The 20,998-nt window shown below is 48.3% G+C and overlaps 1 protein-coding gene across 4 annotated transcripts in view; it reads left to right on the forward strand.

Annotated features, from left to right (window-relative positions):
• The window catches only part of LOC146861186 (neurabin-1-like), a 611,401-nt gene that overhangs the window by 217,534 nt on the left and 372,869 nt on the right, over nucleotides 1-20,998 (forward strand). For all 4 annotated transcript variants that reach the window (XM_085645289.1, XM_085645286.1, XM_085645285.1 and 1 more), the window contains exon 3: nucleotides 13,283-13,403. In XM_085645289.1, the coding sequence (XP_085501415.1) occupies nucleotides 13,283-13,403 (121 nt within the window). The remainder of the gene's footprint in view (nucleotides 1-13,282; nucleotides 13,404-20,998) is intronic.

The raw sequence follows: 20,998 nt of genomic DNA on the forward strand, positions 1-20,998 counted from the left end.
CACATATTACATCATTCATGGCATGGTCAGTGACATCACTGATGACATCACTGATGACCTCATCCACGTGAAAATCTGATGCACCTCTTCACAGTCTAATATAACCTTTGATATAGGAATTTGCCAATTCTATTTCACTCGAAAAAGGCTTAACGCCGCAACGCATCGTCTTGCTTTTTGTGTACAATAAAACTTTGTACATTCTCCTGGTGTGCCGTTCCTCTGCTTTATCACCTTCGGTGGAAGGGCGCTTGAAGCTATCCTTGGTATATATTTCGGTTGCTGTAACCGCTGAATCGGCACCAACATCGTGGGACTGGTGAGCCGCTAAGCACAGCAGTTTTGGACAGACATATATATCTATATCTATATCTATATCTATATCTATATCTATATCTATATCTATATATCCCCTACTGGCGGTCGCCAGTAGGTAGTTATAGTTAGGACCCTCTTACCATAGGAAATCCGCAACATTCTATTTTGAATAACTTTGGCGCCGGTCGACGAATCCTCGCCAAATTTTCAAAATAGGTGGGGCGCTGCGCTCCGCTCCTACCCTGAAAGTCTCGGGGGGATTCGTCAAGCGGGGGCTGAGATAAAAGGGGCGTCCCAAAACGCGTTTTTCCCATGCATTTTTCCATAGGACCTTTAGACAGGGCTACAGCCCGAACGGCTGAACAGAGTTAAATGAAATTTGGCAGAGAGGTAGTCCTCAGGTCAAGGAAGTGCCTTTTGTAGGTTTGGTGTAAATCTGTTCAGTAGATTCTGAGAAAATAGCCTTTAAATCAATATATATATCTGAGCCAGCTTACGGTGCGCTTACGGTGCGCTTACCGTACGCGTACCGTGACTTGCGCGAGCGCGATTCTGATTGGCTGTTAGATCTTAGTAAACATTCGAATCGGTCGAAACCAGGAAGCGGCAGCCGCCATTTTCTCTCTCGCACTCTGAGTGGGGATTAAAAAACAAAGGACAAAAACATGTAAAGGGGCTGTTTAGACAGCTCCTAAGCACCTAGCCATGTTGGGGGAGTCCCCAAAGATCCTCCAAGGCCAAAAACTGAATTTTAATTTTTTCGATAATTTCGCCGATTACGCTTACCGTACGCGTACGGTAAAAAGTTAAAAAAAAAAAAAAAACAATTTATCCATACTCTCCCCACCCCATGTGCAAATGGTGCCCGAAGGGCACCATTTGAGCATGGCATATCACAGCTGTGAAAAATTAAAATATTACCTTTCACAACGAAGCGCATCATATGTCCTCCATGTGCGCACGGTGCGCGAAGCGCATCATGCGTACATGGCCCATCTAGCGTAAGCTACGCGCACCGCGTGCCCACCGTGCGTGCACGGCACTAACTGCGTAAAGTGGGCGTGCGGTGCGCGAAGCGCACCGCGTGCTCACTGTGCGCGCACGGAGCGCGAAGCGCACCGTGCGCGCACAAGACGAACTGCGTTAAGTGGGCGCGCACGCCACGAATGGCGTAAAGTAACTTAGCATTTAAAAAACCGTACAAATTCACTGAAAAAACCATAGGTTTCACACACGTTATAGTTAGGAATTAGCATTTAAAAAACCTTGGAAATTCACTGAAAAAACCATAGGTTTCACACATGTTATAGTTAGCGGAAATTTTACTGATAAAAAACCAATGAAATTCCCCCGTTATAGTTAGTGCAGGCAACTATAACTCACGCGACCGCAATCTTCTGCTGATGACATATGTGTCTTTATGAAAAAAAAATATTTGTAATATATGTATAGCTAAAAATTTATGGAAGAAGACATGGGCAAATAAGTGTCTAAATACAGTATTAGCATCAGCAGAGGATTGCGGTCGCGTGAGTTATAGTTGCCTGCACTAACTATAACGGGGGAATTTCATTGGTTTTTTATCAGTAAAATTTCCGCTAACTATAACATGTGTGAAACCTATGGTTTTTTCAGTGAATTTGTACGGTTTTTTAAATGCTAAGTTACTTTACACCATTCGAGGCGTGCGCGCCCACTTAACGCAGTTCGTTCCGTGCACGGTTTTTATCAACTTTAATAAGCCCTGTACATTTGGTGGCCTTCGGCCACCAAAAGCACAGGGGGTGGGGTCAATGTGGATAGTGTTTTTTTTATTTCGATTTTATAATTTCATGTTGCCAAAATTTAGTTTTTTTACCTATTAATAATCCCTGTACATTTGGTGGCCTACGGCCACCAAAAGCACAGGGGGTGGGGTAAGTGTGGATAGTGTTTTTTTTTTTTTTTGTTTTTTTTTTTACCGTACGCTTACGGTAAGCGTACTCGGCGAAATTGCCGAAAAAAAAATAAAACCGTTTTTGCTCTTGGGGGATGTTTGGGGACTCCCTCAACATGACTATGTGGGAGGGAGTTGTCAAAACAGCCCCGTAACATGTTTTTGGCCATCTTGTTTGATAAACAACACTCAGTGCGAGAGACAAAATGGCGGCCGCCGCTTCCTGGTTTCGGCTGATTCGAATGTTTACTAAGATCTAAGAGCCAATCAGAATCGCGCTCGCGCACGCCACCGTACGCTTACGGTAAGCGTACGGTAAGCGTACCGTAAGCGGGCTCAGATATATATATTGATTTAAAGGCTATTTTCTCAGAATCTACTGAACAGATTTACACCAAACCTACAAAAGGCACTTCCTTGACCTAGGGACTACCTCTCTGCCAAATTTCTAGTAATTCTGTTCAGCCGTTCGGGCTGTAGCTCGTTCTAAAGGTCCTATGGAAAAATGCATGGGAAAAACGCGTTTTGGGACCCCCCTTTTATCTCAGCCCCCGCTTGACGAATCCCCCCGAGACTTTCAGGGTAGGAGCGGAGCGTAGCGCCCCACCTATTTTGAGAAATTCGCGAGGATTCATCGACCGGCGCCAAAGTTATTCAAAATAGAATGTTGCGGATTTCCTATGGAAAAGGGGTCCTAACTATAACTACCTACTGGCGACCGCCAGTAGGTAATATATATATATATATATATATGTTTATATATATATTTTCACTTAAAAAACCATAGGTTTCAGGCACGTTATAGTTAGGAATTAGCATTTAAAAAACCTTAATTCACAGAAAAAAACATAGGTTTCAGGGGTGTTATAGTTAGCTGGACATTTCACTCATACAAAACCATAGAAATTCCCCTGTTATAGTTAGTTCAGCTAACTATAACTCGTGCCCCTGCAATACACTGCTGATGACGTCACATATTACATCACTCATGACATGGTCATTTCAAAGGTTTTTTTAAATGCTAATTTCTAACTATGCCTACAGAGATAGGACATGTGAAGAAAGAAGAAAAAACACACAGAGAAGAAAAAGATATGCAGAAAGAAGCTACAGAAGTCCTCAAAGGCAAAGAAAAGTGCTGGAAGAAGAAAGACGTGCAGAAAGAACAAACAGAAGAGGAGAAAGAGGCTTTGTTGCAAAATCATCCTGTACCCTCCACTTTTTCAGATGGGTACTGGTGGAAACTGACTCTGACTAACCAGTCCTAGAGCCAGCGCTATGCTAAAAGACACTTGGAATACAGTTAAAACACCTACATACACTAGGGAACACTATGCGTTGTAAGCCCCTAGTATATAATAGGGCAGGGGGATTAAAACTACCTCTTAAAACGTGTTTGCACACTGGTGAAGGGGGGGGGGGGGCTGAGCTGACGTGTGCAAACACGCTCTATGGCTGTTTTAATTTGGGGATAAATAAAGTCCCCTTAAATCCTGAGTGTCCCTTCGGTACAACTAGCCCATCAGGTATCTCTAGTTAGCACCACGGAGCTGCCTTGCAGAGAAAATGAGCACGACCTGGACCACCTCTCTGCAACGCAGCACAGTGCTGCTTACTGGAAGCACCTGGTGTACTAGTTGGCCCCCATGGGCCCTCAGGATTGAAGGGGAATTATTTCCCCAACTTAAAATGCGCCACAGGGCGTGTTTGCACACGTCACCTCAGGCCCCGTCCCCTCCCTTTACCACTGTGTAAGCCCTGTGGCTGTTCTAAGTTGAGAGATTAAGTCCCCTTGAATCCTAAGGGTCCCTAGGGTCAAACTACCCCACTAGGTACCTCCAGTAAGCGCCACAGAGCTGCGTTCCAGAGAGGTGTCAAAAGGGGCGTGGCCTCTGAACACCTGTCTGCAACGCAGCTCCCTGGCGCCCACTGGAGATACCTGTTGGGCTAGTTGGCTCTCAGGGACCCTCAGTATTAAGAGTTAATCCCCCAATTTAAAATGCACCACGGACACGTTTGCACAGTGGTGAAGGAAGGAGGCGTGGCCTGAAGTGACATGTCTGCAAACACACCCTGTGGCGCGGTTTAAGTTGGGGAATTAATTCCTCAATCCTGAGGGTCCCTGGGGGCCAATTAGCCCACCAAGTACCTCCAGTATGTGCCAGAGAGGTGTTCAGAGGCCACACCCCTTTTTACAATACTCTGCAAAGCAGCTCCGTGGCACTTACTGGAGGTACCTGATACGCTAGTTTGCCCCCAGGGACCCTCCAGATTAAAGAGGAATCAATTCCTGAACTTAAAACGCGCCACAGGGCGTGTTTGCATACATCACCTCAAGCCCCGCCCCCTCCCTTCACCACTGTGCAAATGCGCCCCGCCGCGCGTTTTAAGTTGGGGGATTACCCCCCCTTGAATCCTGAGGGTCCCTGGGGTGCAACTACCTCACCAACTACCTCCATTAAGCGCCACAGAGCTGCGTTGCAGAGAGGTGTAAAAAGGGGCGTGGCCTCAGAACACCTCTGCAACGCAGCCCCCTGTCGCATACTGGAGGTTCCTGTTGGACTATTTGGCCCCCAGGGACCCCCAGTATTCAAGGGGAATTTGTTCCCCATACGCAAACGCACTAGGAGTGCGTGTGCAGAGTGCTGAAAGGAGGGGGCGTGGCCTCCGGCGCAATGCCGGTATTTTTTTTTTTTTTTAAAGGGGGCTGCATTTTCTTATTTTTTGACCCTGGAGACCCCATCCCTCAGGGCATGGCCTTTTAAAAAAAGAAAAAAAATTGCGGGGGGGCTGCATTGCCCCCCCCCCCTCCCCCCCCTCCTCTGGCCACTAAAGGCCCCTGGGACCCCAACCCCCGGGGCCTGCCTTTCTAATTTACTTTTTTTTTGCCCCCCCCCCGGGCCACTAATAGCCCCGGGGACCCTATCCGCCGGGGCTGGCCCTCTCTGTGGGGGGGTTCCCCAATCCCCCCACAGTTCCGCCGGCTCCCCGCCTCCTGCGGGAGCCGGCATTGCTTTTCCACATGGGGAGCTGCTAACATGCAGCTCCCCGTGTGGAAAACCAATTTGGTTTTAATTTTGAAAGAAAGAGCAGGTTTCCCTGCTCTCTTTCAAAATTCAAACCAAGTTTGCTATGGCAGGGCGTGAACCAATCTTTTTTTTTTATTTTAAAGAGTCGCAGCAAAAGAACTCAGCTTCTTGCCTACATCCACAGCTGGCAGAGCGTACATCTGGTCAAGTTACACAACTGTATGCCCGGAGGCCGGCAGCGTTAGAGTAGGCATGCCAATGCGTAGTAGACAATGACTCCTTAATTTTACGATCAAAAATACAAATGAAAGAACACACCCAGACTAAAAACTGCCCTCACCCTCCCCCACCCAGTTTCCGCACCAGTCTGTCCTCCCCGTTCAATCCCCCCCCCCCCCCCCCGCACCTGGTCTCAAGGAATTTGCGATAGACGTCCTCAATTAGCTGATATAGTGGTTTGTGAGGTGCCCTGTGGCAGTAGAGTAAGAATTTGTAGGTATTTAGGGCACACGATCTTAGTTCTTTGGATAGCAGATGTAGAAAAGGAACCCATAGTTCACCATAAACCTCCCCTTTCTGATCTACTACTAGGGACAATCGTTCCATAGCGAGGATTTGCCGGAGTCAATGTAGCCATGCATTAAATTCTGGGACAGTGGCTATTCCCCACTGGGCCAGAGTGACTTGTCTCGCTGCTAATAAGGCTAGTTTGATTTGTCTACCTTTCAAGTAACGTAGAATATAAGTATGGGGATGCGACAACCCTAGAATGGTATATTCTGGAAGTCTGGGTATAGAAGTGTCAAAAGCCTCGTCCATGTTATTAAGGACCTCCGTCCAATTGCACTGCAGTTCGGGACAGTGCCATAACAAATGCACTTAAGTTCCTGGTATCCCACAACCCCTCCAGCATAGCTCAGATTTGCCTTTATCCCAGCTATGGATTCGCGCTGGCGTATAGTACCAGTAAGAAAAAAACCTTAAAGCGGATTCTGCCCCTGCAGTGTTGTGTGCTGTGTGGTGCGTGCTGTAGAGAATGTTATCCCATTCTTTGGCAGTTAGTGGCCTCTCCAATGAATTTGAGCCCTAGTGCGTTGCCCTGCCTGCTTTGCAGTGAGCTTAGAGTAAAGTTTGGAGATAAGCTGTCGGTCATCTTTTTTATATACTAGCCATTTCTTGAATGTTGTGAGAGGTCGGGACACCCTGCTATAGTTTGAGGACGCTGTAACCCAATGATACACCTAGCGGTATGCAAACTCATTGGTCTCTAAGAGACCATAGTCCCGCTTTAGCTGGTCGAACGGAGCTAGCCCTTCAGTGTCTAAAAGAGATCAGAGTCTCTTGCATCCTTCTTCTCTCCATCGTTGGAACACTGTTGAGGCTTGACCCGGTAGGAAGTCCGAGTTGTCCACTATCATCGGTGAGGGAAAAGTGGACCAGCCATTTTTGGCAGCCACCGAATCCCATGTGTCCTTAATGTTAGGGAGGTAACTGGTGAAGAGTAAAGCCCCCAGGCCCTATGTTTGCGAGGCAACCAATTCTCCCGCCAGATATTGATTCCAGCCTCCGCCTTGTCCATGAAGTTCCAATGCTTACCAGACAGTGGTCTGTTCCACTCCACAATGTTTCGAAGGCACGATGCTTGATAGTACCTTTTAATGAAAGGAAGCCCAACTCCCCCCCCCCCCCCCCCTCTTTTTTCAGGAGGACCATTTGGGATAGCGAGATGCAAGGTTTCTCCCCACCCCCCGCCCCCAACACAAATTTGTTGATTAGGGACTGTAGTTGGGCTAGCACCTTCGGTGGCATGGCCATAAGGATCTTTAAAATAGGTAAACAATGCGGGGAGGAACTGTCATTTTGATGGCCCCGATTCTCCCAAACCATTCGTAGGTGCGCCCAAGTGTCCAACGCCTTAGCTGTGTGCTCAGGCAAGGATGCATAGTTTAGTGCCACAGTACATGTAATGGTTGGCGCGAGTCGAATGCCTAAGTAATCTGTCTTGCTGGGTCCATTGGAACGGGTATTGGTGCTGTAGGCCGTCTGCCATCTCTTGAGGGGATCGACCAGTTTAGGATATGCGATTTGGTCAAATTGACTTTAATTCTGTGAGAAGAGCAGGCAGGGTGGTTTGAGGATTGGTGAGGGAGAGAATCCCGTCATCAGCGAACCAGCTGACCTTGTGCATATCGGCACCGAATTTCAGGCCATCAGTTTGTGGGTTGGCCCTCAAGCGTTGAGCCATCTGCTCCATATGAAGGGCAAATAAAAGGGGGGACAGAGGGCAACCGTGCCGTGTCACCCGTGAGATCGGGAAAGTAGCTGACCTAGTCCTATTGACTCTCACGAAAACCCTAGGGTCTTTATAGATGCATTTAATCCATTTGATGTAGTTCTCCCCAAACCGCAAACTTTGCAGGGTATCAAACAGGTAAGTCCAGCTTACTCTGTTGAATGTCTTTTCGGCGTCGATTGATTAAAAGAATGCAAGCCTGCGTGATCTCTGCACGCTATCCATGAGGTGAAAGAGGAGTTTCATATTGTCACCCCCATTCCCCCTGGTGAGAATAAAACCCGCCTGGTCGGGTGGATTAAGTCTGCCATGAAGGGATTTAGACGCGCTGCTAGGGTGCTTGCGAAGAGTTTACGCATCGATGTTTAATAAAGAAATGGGCCTGTAGGACCCACATTCCTTGGGGTCTTTTGGAGGGCTTCAGAATTACAGAGATAGCTGCCTCCGACACGGAGTCCATCACCGCCCCTGTCTCCAAGAAGGAATTAAATAATTTGGGTAAAAAGGGCTCTAGCTCCTGGCAGAAGGATTTATAGAACAGGGCTGAATGACCTCCTCGATGCGAATGAGTCCAGCTGCTCCAGTGTAGCTTTTTGGCAGAGGAGAGATCGCACAGTTCTCTAAGTAAAGGAGAGGGTCTAGTACTGGAGGATCTTCCCCAGCATAGAGTGTGGTGAAACAATCTGAAGGCCTCCACTATTTGCGCATCGGCGCTAATCTCCTTCCCTTCTGGCTCTTTGATCGCCTGGGTCATCAACGCCTGTGTTTTAGCCCTCAGTCGCTGAGCTAGGAGCTTGCCACATTTGTCGCTACTAAGATGACATTTATGGCGGAGTCGAAGAAGTGCATGCTCCGCTTTATCAAGATCCAGGCGCTTCAAAAGGCGCCAATGTTTCTCTAGCTCCCTCCATACCCTTGGTGCCCCTGTTCTTCTATGGATGACTTCCATCTCCGCTACCCCCTTTTCTAGTTCTCGTCGCTTCTCTTTCCTAGCCATGTTCTCTGCCGCAGAGATTGAGATAAATTTGCCGTGTATTACCATTTTTGGGGCTTCACAGACCGCTAGTGATCCTGCGGACCCCACATCATTAATCTGCAGATATTCAAATAATTTTTGCTTAATACCATTCGCTCTCTGGAGAATGCAGGAGACCCTCCCACAAGCGCCAACCCCAGGGGGGTTGCTTGGTCAGATAAAGCTCGGGGCTCAATGATAGCGCCTATTAACCGGCGAGCTAAGGAGGTGGAAGCAAGAAAGTGGTAAATTTGCGCATACGATTTGTGGGCTGCAGAATAATAGGTGTAATCCCTCACCCCGGGGTGATAAGCATGCCATATGTCCTGTAATCCGTTGTCTGCCAGCCAATCTAATACCCGGGAGGAGAATGCTCCAGCCTGCGTCGACCTCTGTCCTGATCCATCTAAGTCTGCGTCCATCACCAAGTTGAAGTCCCCTCCAATCAGTATCGCTGTGGCTTGTGATGTGATTACCTCTGTTAGAGCTTTGATGATAAACGACTCTTGCTGTGTGCATAAAGAGAAGATAATATAATGCATTTACCCCCCCATTGTATCCGAATCGCCAGCAGACGCCCCTTTATTTCTGCAGAAGTAGCTATCACTTTGCCAGGGAAGTGTGCTCTGATTAATAGCGCCACCCCATTTTTCTTGGACTGGCCTGAGGACCAAAATAGTTGTTGGAAGCGTCTAGAGCGCATGCGTGCAGTGTCTCTAGAAAGGAGGTGAGTCTCCTGAAGAAGACAAATATCTCCCTCCGAATTTTCCAGCAAAGAAATGATGGCCGTTCTCTTCACCAGGTTATTTAATCCCCGCACATTAAGGCGAACGATCTTAAGACTCTTCCCCATAGAGGGCAGTTGGGGAGGCTATGCCCTGAAGCACACTAATCATACTGTCCGGCCCTTTAGTACTCTGAGAGCAGCTGTGGACCGGTGAGGAGAAATCAGCTGAGTATCGACTGGTGCGGAAACCCCAAAAAAGAAAAACTACAACATTCAAAGAAAATGAAAAACCCTTGTGTAACCCAACCCCTGAAAACAACAATAGACCAAAGTTAGTCTGTGGAGGAAAACTCAGGGGGGTCATGACTCTGGCGACGAGTTGTGTGATGGAGTACCTGGTCTGCATTGTGCAGCAAGATAACGTTATGCTAGCAGGGGTCAAACGTCCTCACGTGCCCCTCCGCCCCCTCCCCCCAGCATCTCTCCAAGATGCCCATTCCAGAACAGACGGATTATCTAAATCAGGGGGAGATCGGGTGCTCCAGGGGCTGCGACAGGTAAGTGAGCACCACCTTTCGTTCTTTGTCCATTGTCTCTGGGTCCGGCTTTAGTGTGGATGCAGGTCTACTGACCAACTGCCAGCGTGAGGATCTCCAGGCAGTGCGCACTCTAGGTCCCTCCTTCTGCTCCGCTGCTGCCGGGCTCTCCAAGCCCAGCACTTAGAGCGCCTCGACGAGAGAGCGAATCTGCCTCAGTTTCCCTTGGTGCTTAAAGATGATGCGGAAGGGATGGCCCCATGAGTACAGAATCCCTGTTTTATGAAGGTGTGAGATGGCCACCCTGAACTCTTGCCTCTTGAGCAAAGTAGACGCTGCCAGGTCTTGGAAGAGTGCAGGGGTATGACCCCGAAAGTGGACAGGTTGAGATTCCTGGGCTTTGCGTATTAACTGTTCTTTGAGCTGAAAATCATGGACACAAGCTAGAATGTCTGGTGGTGGAGCTTTATCCCGTCTAGGCAGGCTCACCCTATGGACCCGGTCCATTTGTATGACTTTAGCGTCCTCATCGCCCAGCACATGTTGAAAGAGGGCCAAGACGTAAGACCAGAGATCGTCTCATTCCGCTCGCCAAGGCACACCTCGGATCCGTACGTTCTTTCTCAGAGCGATTCTCGATCTTCGGTGTGTGCCTGCAGGTGGATCAGATCTTGTTGCATTTGGTGAAGCTCCTCCTCCCGGCTTCCAGGGTGGCCCCTCATTCTCCCACCTACTCTGTCGCACCTGACCTCTTTTAGGTCAGCGGAAAGTTGACCCTTCAGGTCTTGGATGTCTTCCTTGATTGCAGAGAACAGTTCCATGATAAAGGCTTAGTGACCAGGCTGTGGCCCCCCTCCAGAGCCTCCGCCGGTCTCTCATCTACAGGCGCGGTGCTTATTGAGCTGAAGGCCCCAGGCTGTTTCAGGAGCATCTCTTTCCGGGTTCTATCTTTCTTTGCGCGGGCTGCCGCCATGGTGCCCACTCAGTCCAGGGGATGCTCCTTCCCTTACTAGGCAATGATGAAACCCTGGCGGTGCCCTAGGACCGTCTCGGTTGTCACCCCATCCGTTCTTCCTAGGGTTCTTCAGGAAGAGACCAGATGCTTCTGACCCACTTTTGCAGGTTCTTAAATTACGACTTCACCAGTGGCTGCAGCCACCCCTGAGATCCAATGTATGAGCAGTTTCGCTGAACAGAGGCTTCCTTCTTCGCTGGTCCGGTGCTGCCTCGTCATGAGGCTCTAATGCGCTGGGGCTTGCTACCAGGAATGTGGTCTCCAAAACCCTCTACTGGATTCGTATGAACGCCGCAGCTAAGGCCTGATCCTTATCTGTGTTAACGTGCTTCAGGGCAGCCGTGGGCTGATTGCCCTACGCGCTGCATGTGGAGCGGCCTATATGCTTCGGGCCAGTCTCTCGTCCCCCTCGGTTAGTTCTTCAAGCGCGGCTGGCCGCTGCGAGGGAGGGCCTATATCTTCTAGCTGTGGCTGCTGCCAGCGGCGCTCCCGGTCGCCCCGGGATTAAACGTGCCTCTGTGTGCCAGTCTAGTAAGGGGCACGCTCCAGTCTACCCCACGCCTTGATCGCTTCCTCTGGCACCCATTCCGCCAGTTGGCCTCGGGCCTAAAGGAGTCCGCCAGTGCAGCCTTGCACCAAGCAGTTAGGCCTCACTGCCTTACTCACGCTCGCCGGTTCTTTCTGCAAGTCTCCTGCCCCATTAATGAGGTCGATAATAACTTAAAAGAAATGCAGGCTGATGCTCCGAGGGTGGACGGTCATCCGATACCCATACTGTTATATGCGGACTACGCAGTACTATTGGCACGGACCCCAGTAGGTCTCCAAAGATTGATGGATGGTTTTTCGGATTTCATGAAACAAAGAGGATGGTAATTAATAAACTGAAAACATTCACCATGATCTGTGGGGCCAAACAGAAATCCTGTAAAACCTTCTTTATTGATAGAACCCAAAAATATACAGTAAACTCCTTCTGCTACTTTGGTATCCTATTCACAGGAAATGGTTTATGGACCCAACACATTGCAAATAGAAGAGTTAAAATAAGTAAGGTTAACCAAGGGATTTTTAAATTTCCTGCTAAATTAGTTAATCGACCTATCAAGGAGATGGTAACTGTTTATAAAGCTAAAGGAGTAAATACTGCCATATATGGGGCGGGTCTTTGGGGCTGCATCAATAGTATGGCCCTGGAAATGGAAGAAAAAAGCTTTTTAAAACGCCTATTGTTTTTACTCTCCTCTGTATTAAATACCTTCGTACATCACGAGGTGGGGTTGGAATTTTTGGGGGAAACCTTGATGGCAGGGCCACTGTTATTATGGGCATCAATATGGAGACGGGAAGAGACGGTTTTTACTAGGTTCATTATTTTAGACTGTTTAAATTTGGATGGCCCTCTGAAAATTCCTTGGCTGTTTTACATCAATGCTACATTTAGGAATTTGTTTAATGTCTGTATGGTTGGATCCTGGAAAAATATTGACCATTATAAAGAAAGAGATCAAAGATTCCTTCTTGCTACAAAAACAGAATATCAGAGTAAAATCGAATCTAAACAAAGACTGTGGTTTTATACAAATCCTTTGTCTGAAGAGGGAGTAAATAGCTATTTGCCAAACTGACTTATGCACATCATCTTGCGTTTTACTGAGACTGAGAAGTGGTATTGCACACTATTTTGTCGCATTTCCTTAAATTAAATCATGTCCCCCAGATTCAATTCCATGTCCGTTTGACAGTAAGAGCAAACAAAGCACGCTGCGCTTTCTATTATTCTGTACATTTTATTGTAATCTTAGATGTGTCTATCATAAGCCCTTGTTTGTTACCCATAATATCAGGTCCCACAAAATTGCAATGAAATTTCTAGTTACTCTAGAGGATCCACCAACATGCTATAATGCTGTGGTGTATATTCTGAAATTGATTAATGCAAGGAAAAGCATTGTGCTATAAACTAGTAATGAACTCTTTTAACTAATTGGTATTTAAAAATGTGTAAACATTTTAAATGTACTGCATTATGTGTACTTTTATGGCTGTTTATTTTAATAGCCGAATAACCTTTTTGAATCGAATCGTATGCACTATTAATGGCATAAAACTTTAAACGTAAGGATCTCTCTATCACCACCTGTAAATAATTTTTCTTTTTTATAAAATAAAATGGAAAAGGGAAAAGTAAAGAAAATGTTCTGCCCACGGAGGAACACCCCCTCAATGATAGGATGGGTAAATAAGTATTCGGAGCGGAGAAGAAATGCTGATTAACATTAACAATGTAATAAAATATACAAATAAAGCATTGTAAGCCCGGGTTAAAAAAGATGTCTCTGTTTAAAGCCTAGATTTATGTTATTTGTTAAAACCAGTTGTACAGTAAGTCACATCAATTTGATTTTTCTAGGAGACTGTGGCCTTGGAATAAGTATCATTGGAATGGGTGTTGGTGCAGATCAAGGATTGGAGAAGCTGGGGATATTTGTGAAAACTATAACTGATGGTGGAGCAGCTCAAAGAGATGGACGGTAATACCAGTCAAATGCCTGCCCTTGTTTGTGTTCACCATAATGTAGTGGTTCAAAAACAGTCACTTTGATGATTGAAGGGAAAGGTGTTTGCTAAAAAAAGTTGTTAACATAATAGTGTGTAAAACGTGCTTTCGTACGCTTCTTCAGAAGTCCCACATTTTAGAATTTTACATAGTCCGAATTAGTTGTTTGGTGTTACTTGTTTTAATTGCTGCTTTTCCTCAAGGAAGGGCAGGAGGTTCTCAGGAACCTGAGATAAAAGTGGCTACTTTTGACTACTTTTTTTGCCTGGGGTTTTTAGCTTAAGATAGGCAAAGCAAATTTGTGAGGGGTTAGCTTTATGGTAAACATTGGTCACAGCTTAATTACTGAAGGTTTTGTGAAATTGGGATTAGTTCAGTCTTAATGCAGCCCATCCAGCATGATGTTGCAATTAAATGGAAAGAAATGTCACTCAGTGGTGTAGGCATCCAACCGAATTGAAGTGTTTAGCAGGTTGCAATGCAATAATTCTATTCCTCTGATTAGAGATACAGGAAAAATTTCACAATGTATCATAGAGATGGCATGAATTTGGCTTTAATCACATCAAGCAGTAGTTTCAAGAAAGGCCAGAAAGAGTGTTAGAAAGTTTTAACAATGCATGTGCAAGTTTGCTTGCTTTAGCTTCCAGCTCTTCGCTTTGCTTTGTAAATGATCGTTAATGACAGAGGCCCAGTAATTTATATGTTTGCCGGCACACTTGTTTGGTTATTTATAAACCATCCACTCATTTAGATTTTCCAGCTCCCAAAGTGTAGTAAGTTTAATTTGTCCTAGTTTATGGTTAAGTGGTTCTTGGCACAGTACATTTCAAAACATATCAATGTATTTTGAAGACCAAAACTTGTTTGATAGGAAATTACCCTGTTGTCTGCATATATTAATAACTGGGTTATACTACCCCTAATTATTTTGGGTGGAGGGCCATGTTCTTAGATTATACAAGTTAGTTGTGATGTCGGTAACATAAAGGATAAAAGCATTTGTAATAAAACGCAGCCTTGTTCGAGGCACCTGGTATTAAAGATAGATTTTGACCAGGGATTTGCCATTACCCCATTTCACTTTGACCCAAGTGTTCGTGTATAAGGCCTAAATGGCCTTTAACAAATTGGGGTCTACTCCCCACCCATTTAATTTTCTTCAAAGTATATTCAAGTTGAATGCATTGAATGCCATGTTTAGGTAAAAAAAACAGGCAAAGAGAACTGACGTCGATGGCATTAGGCGTTTCCTTGCAAGTGTTGACTATGTCATGACATAAGCTTCTCTAAAGCCTGTTTGATGTCATGAAATCAGTACATGTTCCTCCGTTCTTATCTTTAAATCATTCAAAATTAGGCTAGCAAATTGTTTGTCCTCCACATCCAACAATGCTATCATACATTGGCGGGAATATACTGTGGCGAGGACAGAGGATGGCACCCCGCCAATATGGCAGATTCAGCCCTGTAAAATAGCTGACATCATATAGTCGATATGGCCAAGATAGCTTGTTAAGTAGTGTATGAACCTTTTTTTTTTATTAAAAAATTGTATTCGTCAAATAGCGCATAGAGAGCAGGGCTCTGAAACCGATAGAATTCTGCATAATAAGCGTACAACATTATGATCTTGACTTTTCCATATTGAAATCAAGGAAAAATGAAGTGCGATACAGATGTAAGAAACCATATGGGAACAAGTAGTGTACCATTTTAACCGGTTTGCCCTAAGGCAGTTTGGTCCAGGAGTCCCATCAGCTCTAATTATCTTTGATAGTAACAAACACAACTGTTCTAGTACGCCATGGCTGTTGCACAAATGTCCTTCTTAGAACTATTAATACTATGTTCATCTGCCACCTTGTCTTTTGACTCCTAACATAATTATATAGTATGCTCCTCCCTTATGCTACATGGAACAACAAGATCGCGGACATACACAACAGCTTCACCACTCAACCGACTCACGCCACGACCGAACCACCGCCCCCCCACCACCACCCTCCGCGCCTGGACCCCGATCAGCACCGAAGACACCGTCCGCACAATGAACTCCATCCACTCCGGATCTCCCACCGACCCCTGCCCTCACCACGTCTTCAACAAGGCCGACGCTGTCATCGCACCCCACCTGTGGGACATCATCAACACCTCCTTCGACACCGCTACCTTCCCGGAGAGCTGGAAGCATGCCGAACTCAGCGCTCTACTAAAGAATCCATCAGCCAACCCCACCGACCTCAAGAACTACCGCCCCATCTCGATGCTCCCGTTTCCTGCAAAAGTCATCGAGAAGACCGTCAACAAGCAGCTGGCCGCCTTCCGAGACGAACGGTTCCCTCGACCTCTCGCAGTCTGGCTTCCGGGCCAACCACAGCCCTGAGACCGCCCTGATCGCAGCCACCGATGACATCCAAGCACTGCTTGACAACGGAGAAACAGCAGCCCTCATCCTCCTAGACCTCTCCGCGGCCTTCGACACTGTCTGCCACCGTACACTAGTGCAGCGACTCAGCAACGTCGGAATCCAGGAGAAGGCACTGGAGTGGATCATCTCCTTCCTCGCCGGAAGGACACAGAGTCCGCCTCCCCCCGTTCAGATCTGAAGCCACCGAAGTCATCTGCGGCGTTCCTCAAGGCTCCTCGCTCAGTCCAACCCTCTTCAACGTCTACATGAGCCCCCTCGCAGACATCGCACGCCAGCACAACCTCAACATCATCTCCTACGCCGACGACACCCAGCTGATTCTCTCCCTCACCAACGACACCGCCACCGCCAGAGCCAACCTTCACGAAGGGATGAAAGAGGTAGCCGAATGGATGAAGAACAGCCGCCTGAAACTGAACTCGGACAAGACTGAAGTCCTCATCCTGGGATCCTCACCCTCCGCCTGGGACGACTCCTGGTGGCCCCCCACCCTAGGCAGCGCACCCAAACCAACAGACCACGCACGCAACCTGGGCTTCATCCTGGACTCTTCCCTCTCCATGACCAGACAAGTCAACGCCGTCTCCTCGTCGTGCTTCAACATCCTGCGCATGCTACGTAAGATCTTCCGGTGGATCCCCACCGAGACCAGGAAGACGGTCACCCAGGCCCTCGTCACCAGCTGTCTGGACTACGGCAACTCCCTCTACGCCGGAACCACCGCCAAACTCCAGAAGAGACTCCAGCGGATCCAGAACGCCTCAGCACGACTCATCCTGGACATCCCCCGTCGCAGCCACATCTCCGGACACCTGAGAGACCTGTACTGGCTCCCGGTCAACAAGAGAATCGCCTTCCGACTCCTCACCCACGCACACAAAGCCCTACACAACCAAGGCCCAGGATACCTCAACAGCCGCCTCAACTTCTACGCTCCCAAACGCCAGCTTCAATCGACCGGCCACGCCCTTGCCGCCGTCCCCCGCATCCGAAAAGCCACCACAGGGGGACGGTCCTTCTCCTACCTCGCCGCCAAGACATGGAACTCCCTACCGACCCACCTCCGCCTGACCCAGGACCACCTCGCCTTCAGGAAGCAACTCAAGACCTGGCTGTTCGAGCAGTAGCGGGACCCCCCTCTCCCAGCGCCTTGAGACCCTCTGGGTGAGTAGTGCGCTATATAAATGCTTTGATTGATTGATTGATTTCCTATCTTATTTGTGCTTGTGAGGTCTATTAAGTTTATAAACATCGAAACATTTCTCAACTCTTTGGCTTCACTTATTGACAATGTTTACACCTTCTTTCTCTTTGTGTAGTCGGTTAGTCTCACAGGCATCTTGTAGGCTTTTTTCCAAACTTTGTAAGATTTCATTTTTCTCACCTACAGATTACAGTCCTTCTTGGTCTGCCAAAGCTTGTTAATTCTCTTTTCTTCAGCTTGGTCGAGAACCACAAATTTGCATTTATCAGCCTTTCCCAGAGGCCTTTAACCATTTATTATGATTGTGCTCAATATTTCCTCATTCCATAAAGACACATGAATCCCTAATCTTTCTTTATGTATTGCTACCACACCCTTGTTGAATACTGAAGTCATGCTGTTGAGCCATTTCTTTATTTGGAAGTCCTTTCCCCATTCTTCTTTTATGTTTGAACATATAATTGCTCACTTTATCTGTTTTAGTTTCTGTAAGAATGTAAATTCATCTAAATTTAGATCGCTATTGTGGAGCTTTGTCAAAGGTCAGTTAAATACTTGGCACAAGGTGGTCACTAGCAAACGTTTCCCCTCTTAAAGTTCTTCATGTATTTGAGGGCTTCTGAACTTACAAAAGTGTGATCGATTGTTTTTGCACTGTGTTCTGTTATTCTCGTGGGGTTGGCAGGTGTTTCTGAAAGATCTGCCATTTAAACAGCAAATGCCTATTTTATGTAAAAATGTCACAACATTCTTGCTTTGTTTTGTGTTTTTTGATTTGAGAATACGTACTCAGATATGCTAAATATTGAGTCTTGAGCATCAGGTTCATCATCACATGGACTGTCATCCAGTAGATTCATATTAAATTTCCCAGTTATTATTCATTCAACTCCTGTTTATAACTCCATATGTTTTTTCAGCTGTACTTAGATTTCAGATTTTGCTTGCTTAAGTTCTAGACCTGGATTAACAAAAATATTTATCATGACCACTGATGCCTGCTTTTTCTCTTCTGCCTTGGCGCAGCTTGCGCTGCTCCGGGTTCTGTCCCGCTCAGTATCTGATGGTGCTTCTACCCTTCTTCTGCAGGGATTGCCCGTCGTACGTTGCCCTTGTTCCTGCGGGATGTCTGCTTCTGTGCGTTGTACCTTCCCTCTTTAGCTGCTGGGTCGACAGCCTGACTTTTGTCGTACCGTCTACGATGTTGTGTCTTGGTGTCTCCACGTTATTTTCCGACGTTTCGGCCTGGTCCTCTGCCTTGTGTTCCAGGGTAGCTAGGTTTTGTTTCCTAGTGTTCTCCTGTGTTCTGGTTCTTCTCCTCTGTATCTCCTGGTCGGCCCCACTTCTCTTCGTGGGCCGGGTTGTACCTTTGGGACGGTCCTTTTCTGGGGCTTGTTCTGGGGTTCCCTTGCCTCGGTCTACGTCTGGCGCTGGGCTGTTCTGGGCACACTACTTCATAGTATTTACCAGTGACCTGCTGCGCACGCCTGGCCGTTATGGTCCACCTCCGTGGGCCCCGGTGTGTACTCATGTGCTCCTGTCCCTTGCTTTGCTGGAGCTTTGTGCAACTGTCTTCCTTCTCACGTATGCGCTTATTGGCTGCGGAGCCGTTCCTGCCTTGTCCCTGCCTTGGGACTGATGCCTGTTAGTCTGTTCCCGTGTGTATGTGTGTGTGTGTGTGTGTGTGTGTGTGTGTGTGTGTTCGTTCTCCTGAGGCGGGCTCTGCCTCCGTTCCACCTCTTCTCCTTGGATGTTGCGGGTGGTTCTTTTCTTCCTCCTTGTGGTATCCGGGCCTTCCCTTCTCCTTCCTTGTTTGCTTGCTTCTGCTTGGTGGGGGCTGGGCTGTCCTTCCTGTCCCCATGACATATCCCCTGTTGGGGCTCTGTGTTCTTCCAAGCTGGTGAGGTTCTGTAGTAGGGGATCTCTGTGTATAGTCATAATCTAGTGAATAGTCCCGCCCATGTGCGTGGACCCCGGAGCAATAAAAATAATCTCTTAAGTTGTCAAGCGATGCAGACCTGCATCTACACTTAAGAGAGAATTCAAAGACAGATAATGCAGCCTATATCCACAGGCTACACTGTCCAGTACTTCAACTAGAAAATTCCACCAACATCCACAAACCGCACTGCCTGCCCAGCTTTTTCCACAAAGAAAAACCTGCCTCGACCAGCAAAAGCCTCTGGAATGATAGAGAGGGAGGAATGGACAGACAAGCCCCATAGGCTGCCATTATGCCGCTCAGAACAGGATACTGTGCCTTTAAGAAAACTTTCCAGAACTTTTCCAGTATCCCAGAATGCACAGCAGGTCCCTTTTACTTTCAGTTCTTTTTTCCGGCTCCTGCTAGCAGGACCCTGGAGCATTGAGCTCTCCCTTTTCAAGGGTTTATTTGGATTCGTTCACTTTCCAAGTGCTATATTAAGTACCTTGTTGCCTTCCTTCTTGTGTGTGCTCTGTGTGGTCAACATGCCTGGCTTGTTTGACAGATGCCCAGAGTGCGAGAGAAAGAAGGCCAAGTCGGACCCACACAGGGTGTGCATCGTCTGCCTTCCCCAGTCCCATGTCCCAGAGGAGTGTGACATTTGCCAATCTTTCTCAGCCACGACCCTGAAGGAAAGGATGAAGATCAGGCTCCTAGGCCTCGAGGACAGAAGGCTGAGGGCACAAGGTGGGTCAGGACGGGCTGATTCTGCCCATGCTGAGGCCCCTGGGCTCCCCAGGGGCAGGAAGCCCAGCAAACGTCCCCAGACTCCGTCGATGTCGACTACGGCGTCGAGGGGGATGGCTGCAGTCTGCTCACCGTCTCCCCAGGGCTCTGGGGAGAAATGGCGTTGACGCCCGACGTCGAGGGAGCTGAGCAGCCCGCCGTCGATGACATCAGCATCTTCGTCGACGCCGTCGACTTCTCCGTCGAGTCATCGGCGTCGAACAGTCCCGGCGTAGGCGCTCGCCGTCGAGGCGAGGTCGCCGTTCGCCGTCGGCGAAGAGGAGACTGTCACCGTCGAGGGGATCCCCGACGTCGAGGACCTGTCCCCGGCGTTTGCCGTCGAGGAGGCGTTTGCCGTCGAGGAGGCGTTTGCCGTCGAGGAGGCGTTTGCCGTCGAGGAGGCGTTTGCCGTCGAGGAGGCGTTTGCCGTCGAGGAGGCGTTTGCCGTCGAGGAGGCGTTTGCCGTCGAGGAGGCGTTTGCCGTCGAGGAGGCGTTCATCGACACAGAAGCAGCGCAAGAGGAGTCCTGACGCCAGGAGTTCCTCGGGGTCACGAAGGAAGAGAACGGAGTCACCGGGCTCGGTGTACTCAGTGGTGTATACACCTCCTAAGCCGCGGTCGCCACCCTTTCCTCCTTTGCCAAGGGAGCCTTCATCGCGGACCCCTACACCACCACCGCCTCCTCCTCCGTCGGGCCCACCTGTGGCCCCGCCACGGTCGTTGTCGTTGCCTAGGTATCCGCCGCCGCCGAAGAGAACTCCGAAACAGCCGAAGCCGAGCAGATCGCGCTCCCGCTCCGGACGGAGAGGGAGGTACGGAGTCGTAGACAGGCATCATCGACATCTGGGCGACGCCGCAGGAGGCGCAGCGCCAGATCCCGCACCCAATAGTCTGCCAGGGACTACTCGCCGACTCTGTCGGACTCGCCAAGGACGGGAGTTTCGCCTGTCGACGATTTAGTCTTCTTCCAGGAGGTGCTACTGAGGGGTGCGACCAAGCTAGGGATCACGGTGACGGTGCCAACACCTACGGCGTCCGTGATCTTCAAGACGCTGCACAAGAAGCACCTGTCTCGCCCCCTGCTGCCACTAGTGCCGGGATTGTTGGAGCCCACTACGGAGTTGTTCCTCACTCCGGCGGTGACGAAACCAGCCCCCTCTAGGCTCCTGAAGATGTATCGGGTGCCGGAATCGGACCCGACCTTTCTGAGGATGGACCCGAAAC

Source organism: Triturus cristatus, chromosome 3_1 (genome assembly GCF_964204655.1).
Source record: "Triturus cristatus chromosome 3_1, aTriCri1.1, whole genome shotgun sequence".
Lineage (NCBI taxonomy): Eukaryota > Metazoa > Chordata > Amphibia > Caudata > Salamandridae > Triturus > Triturus cristatus.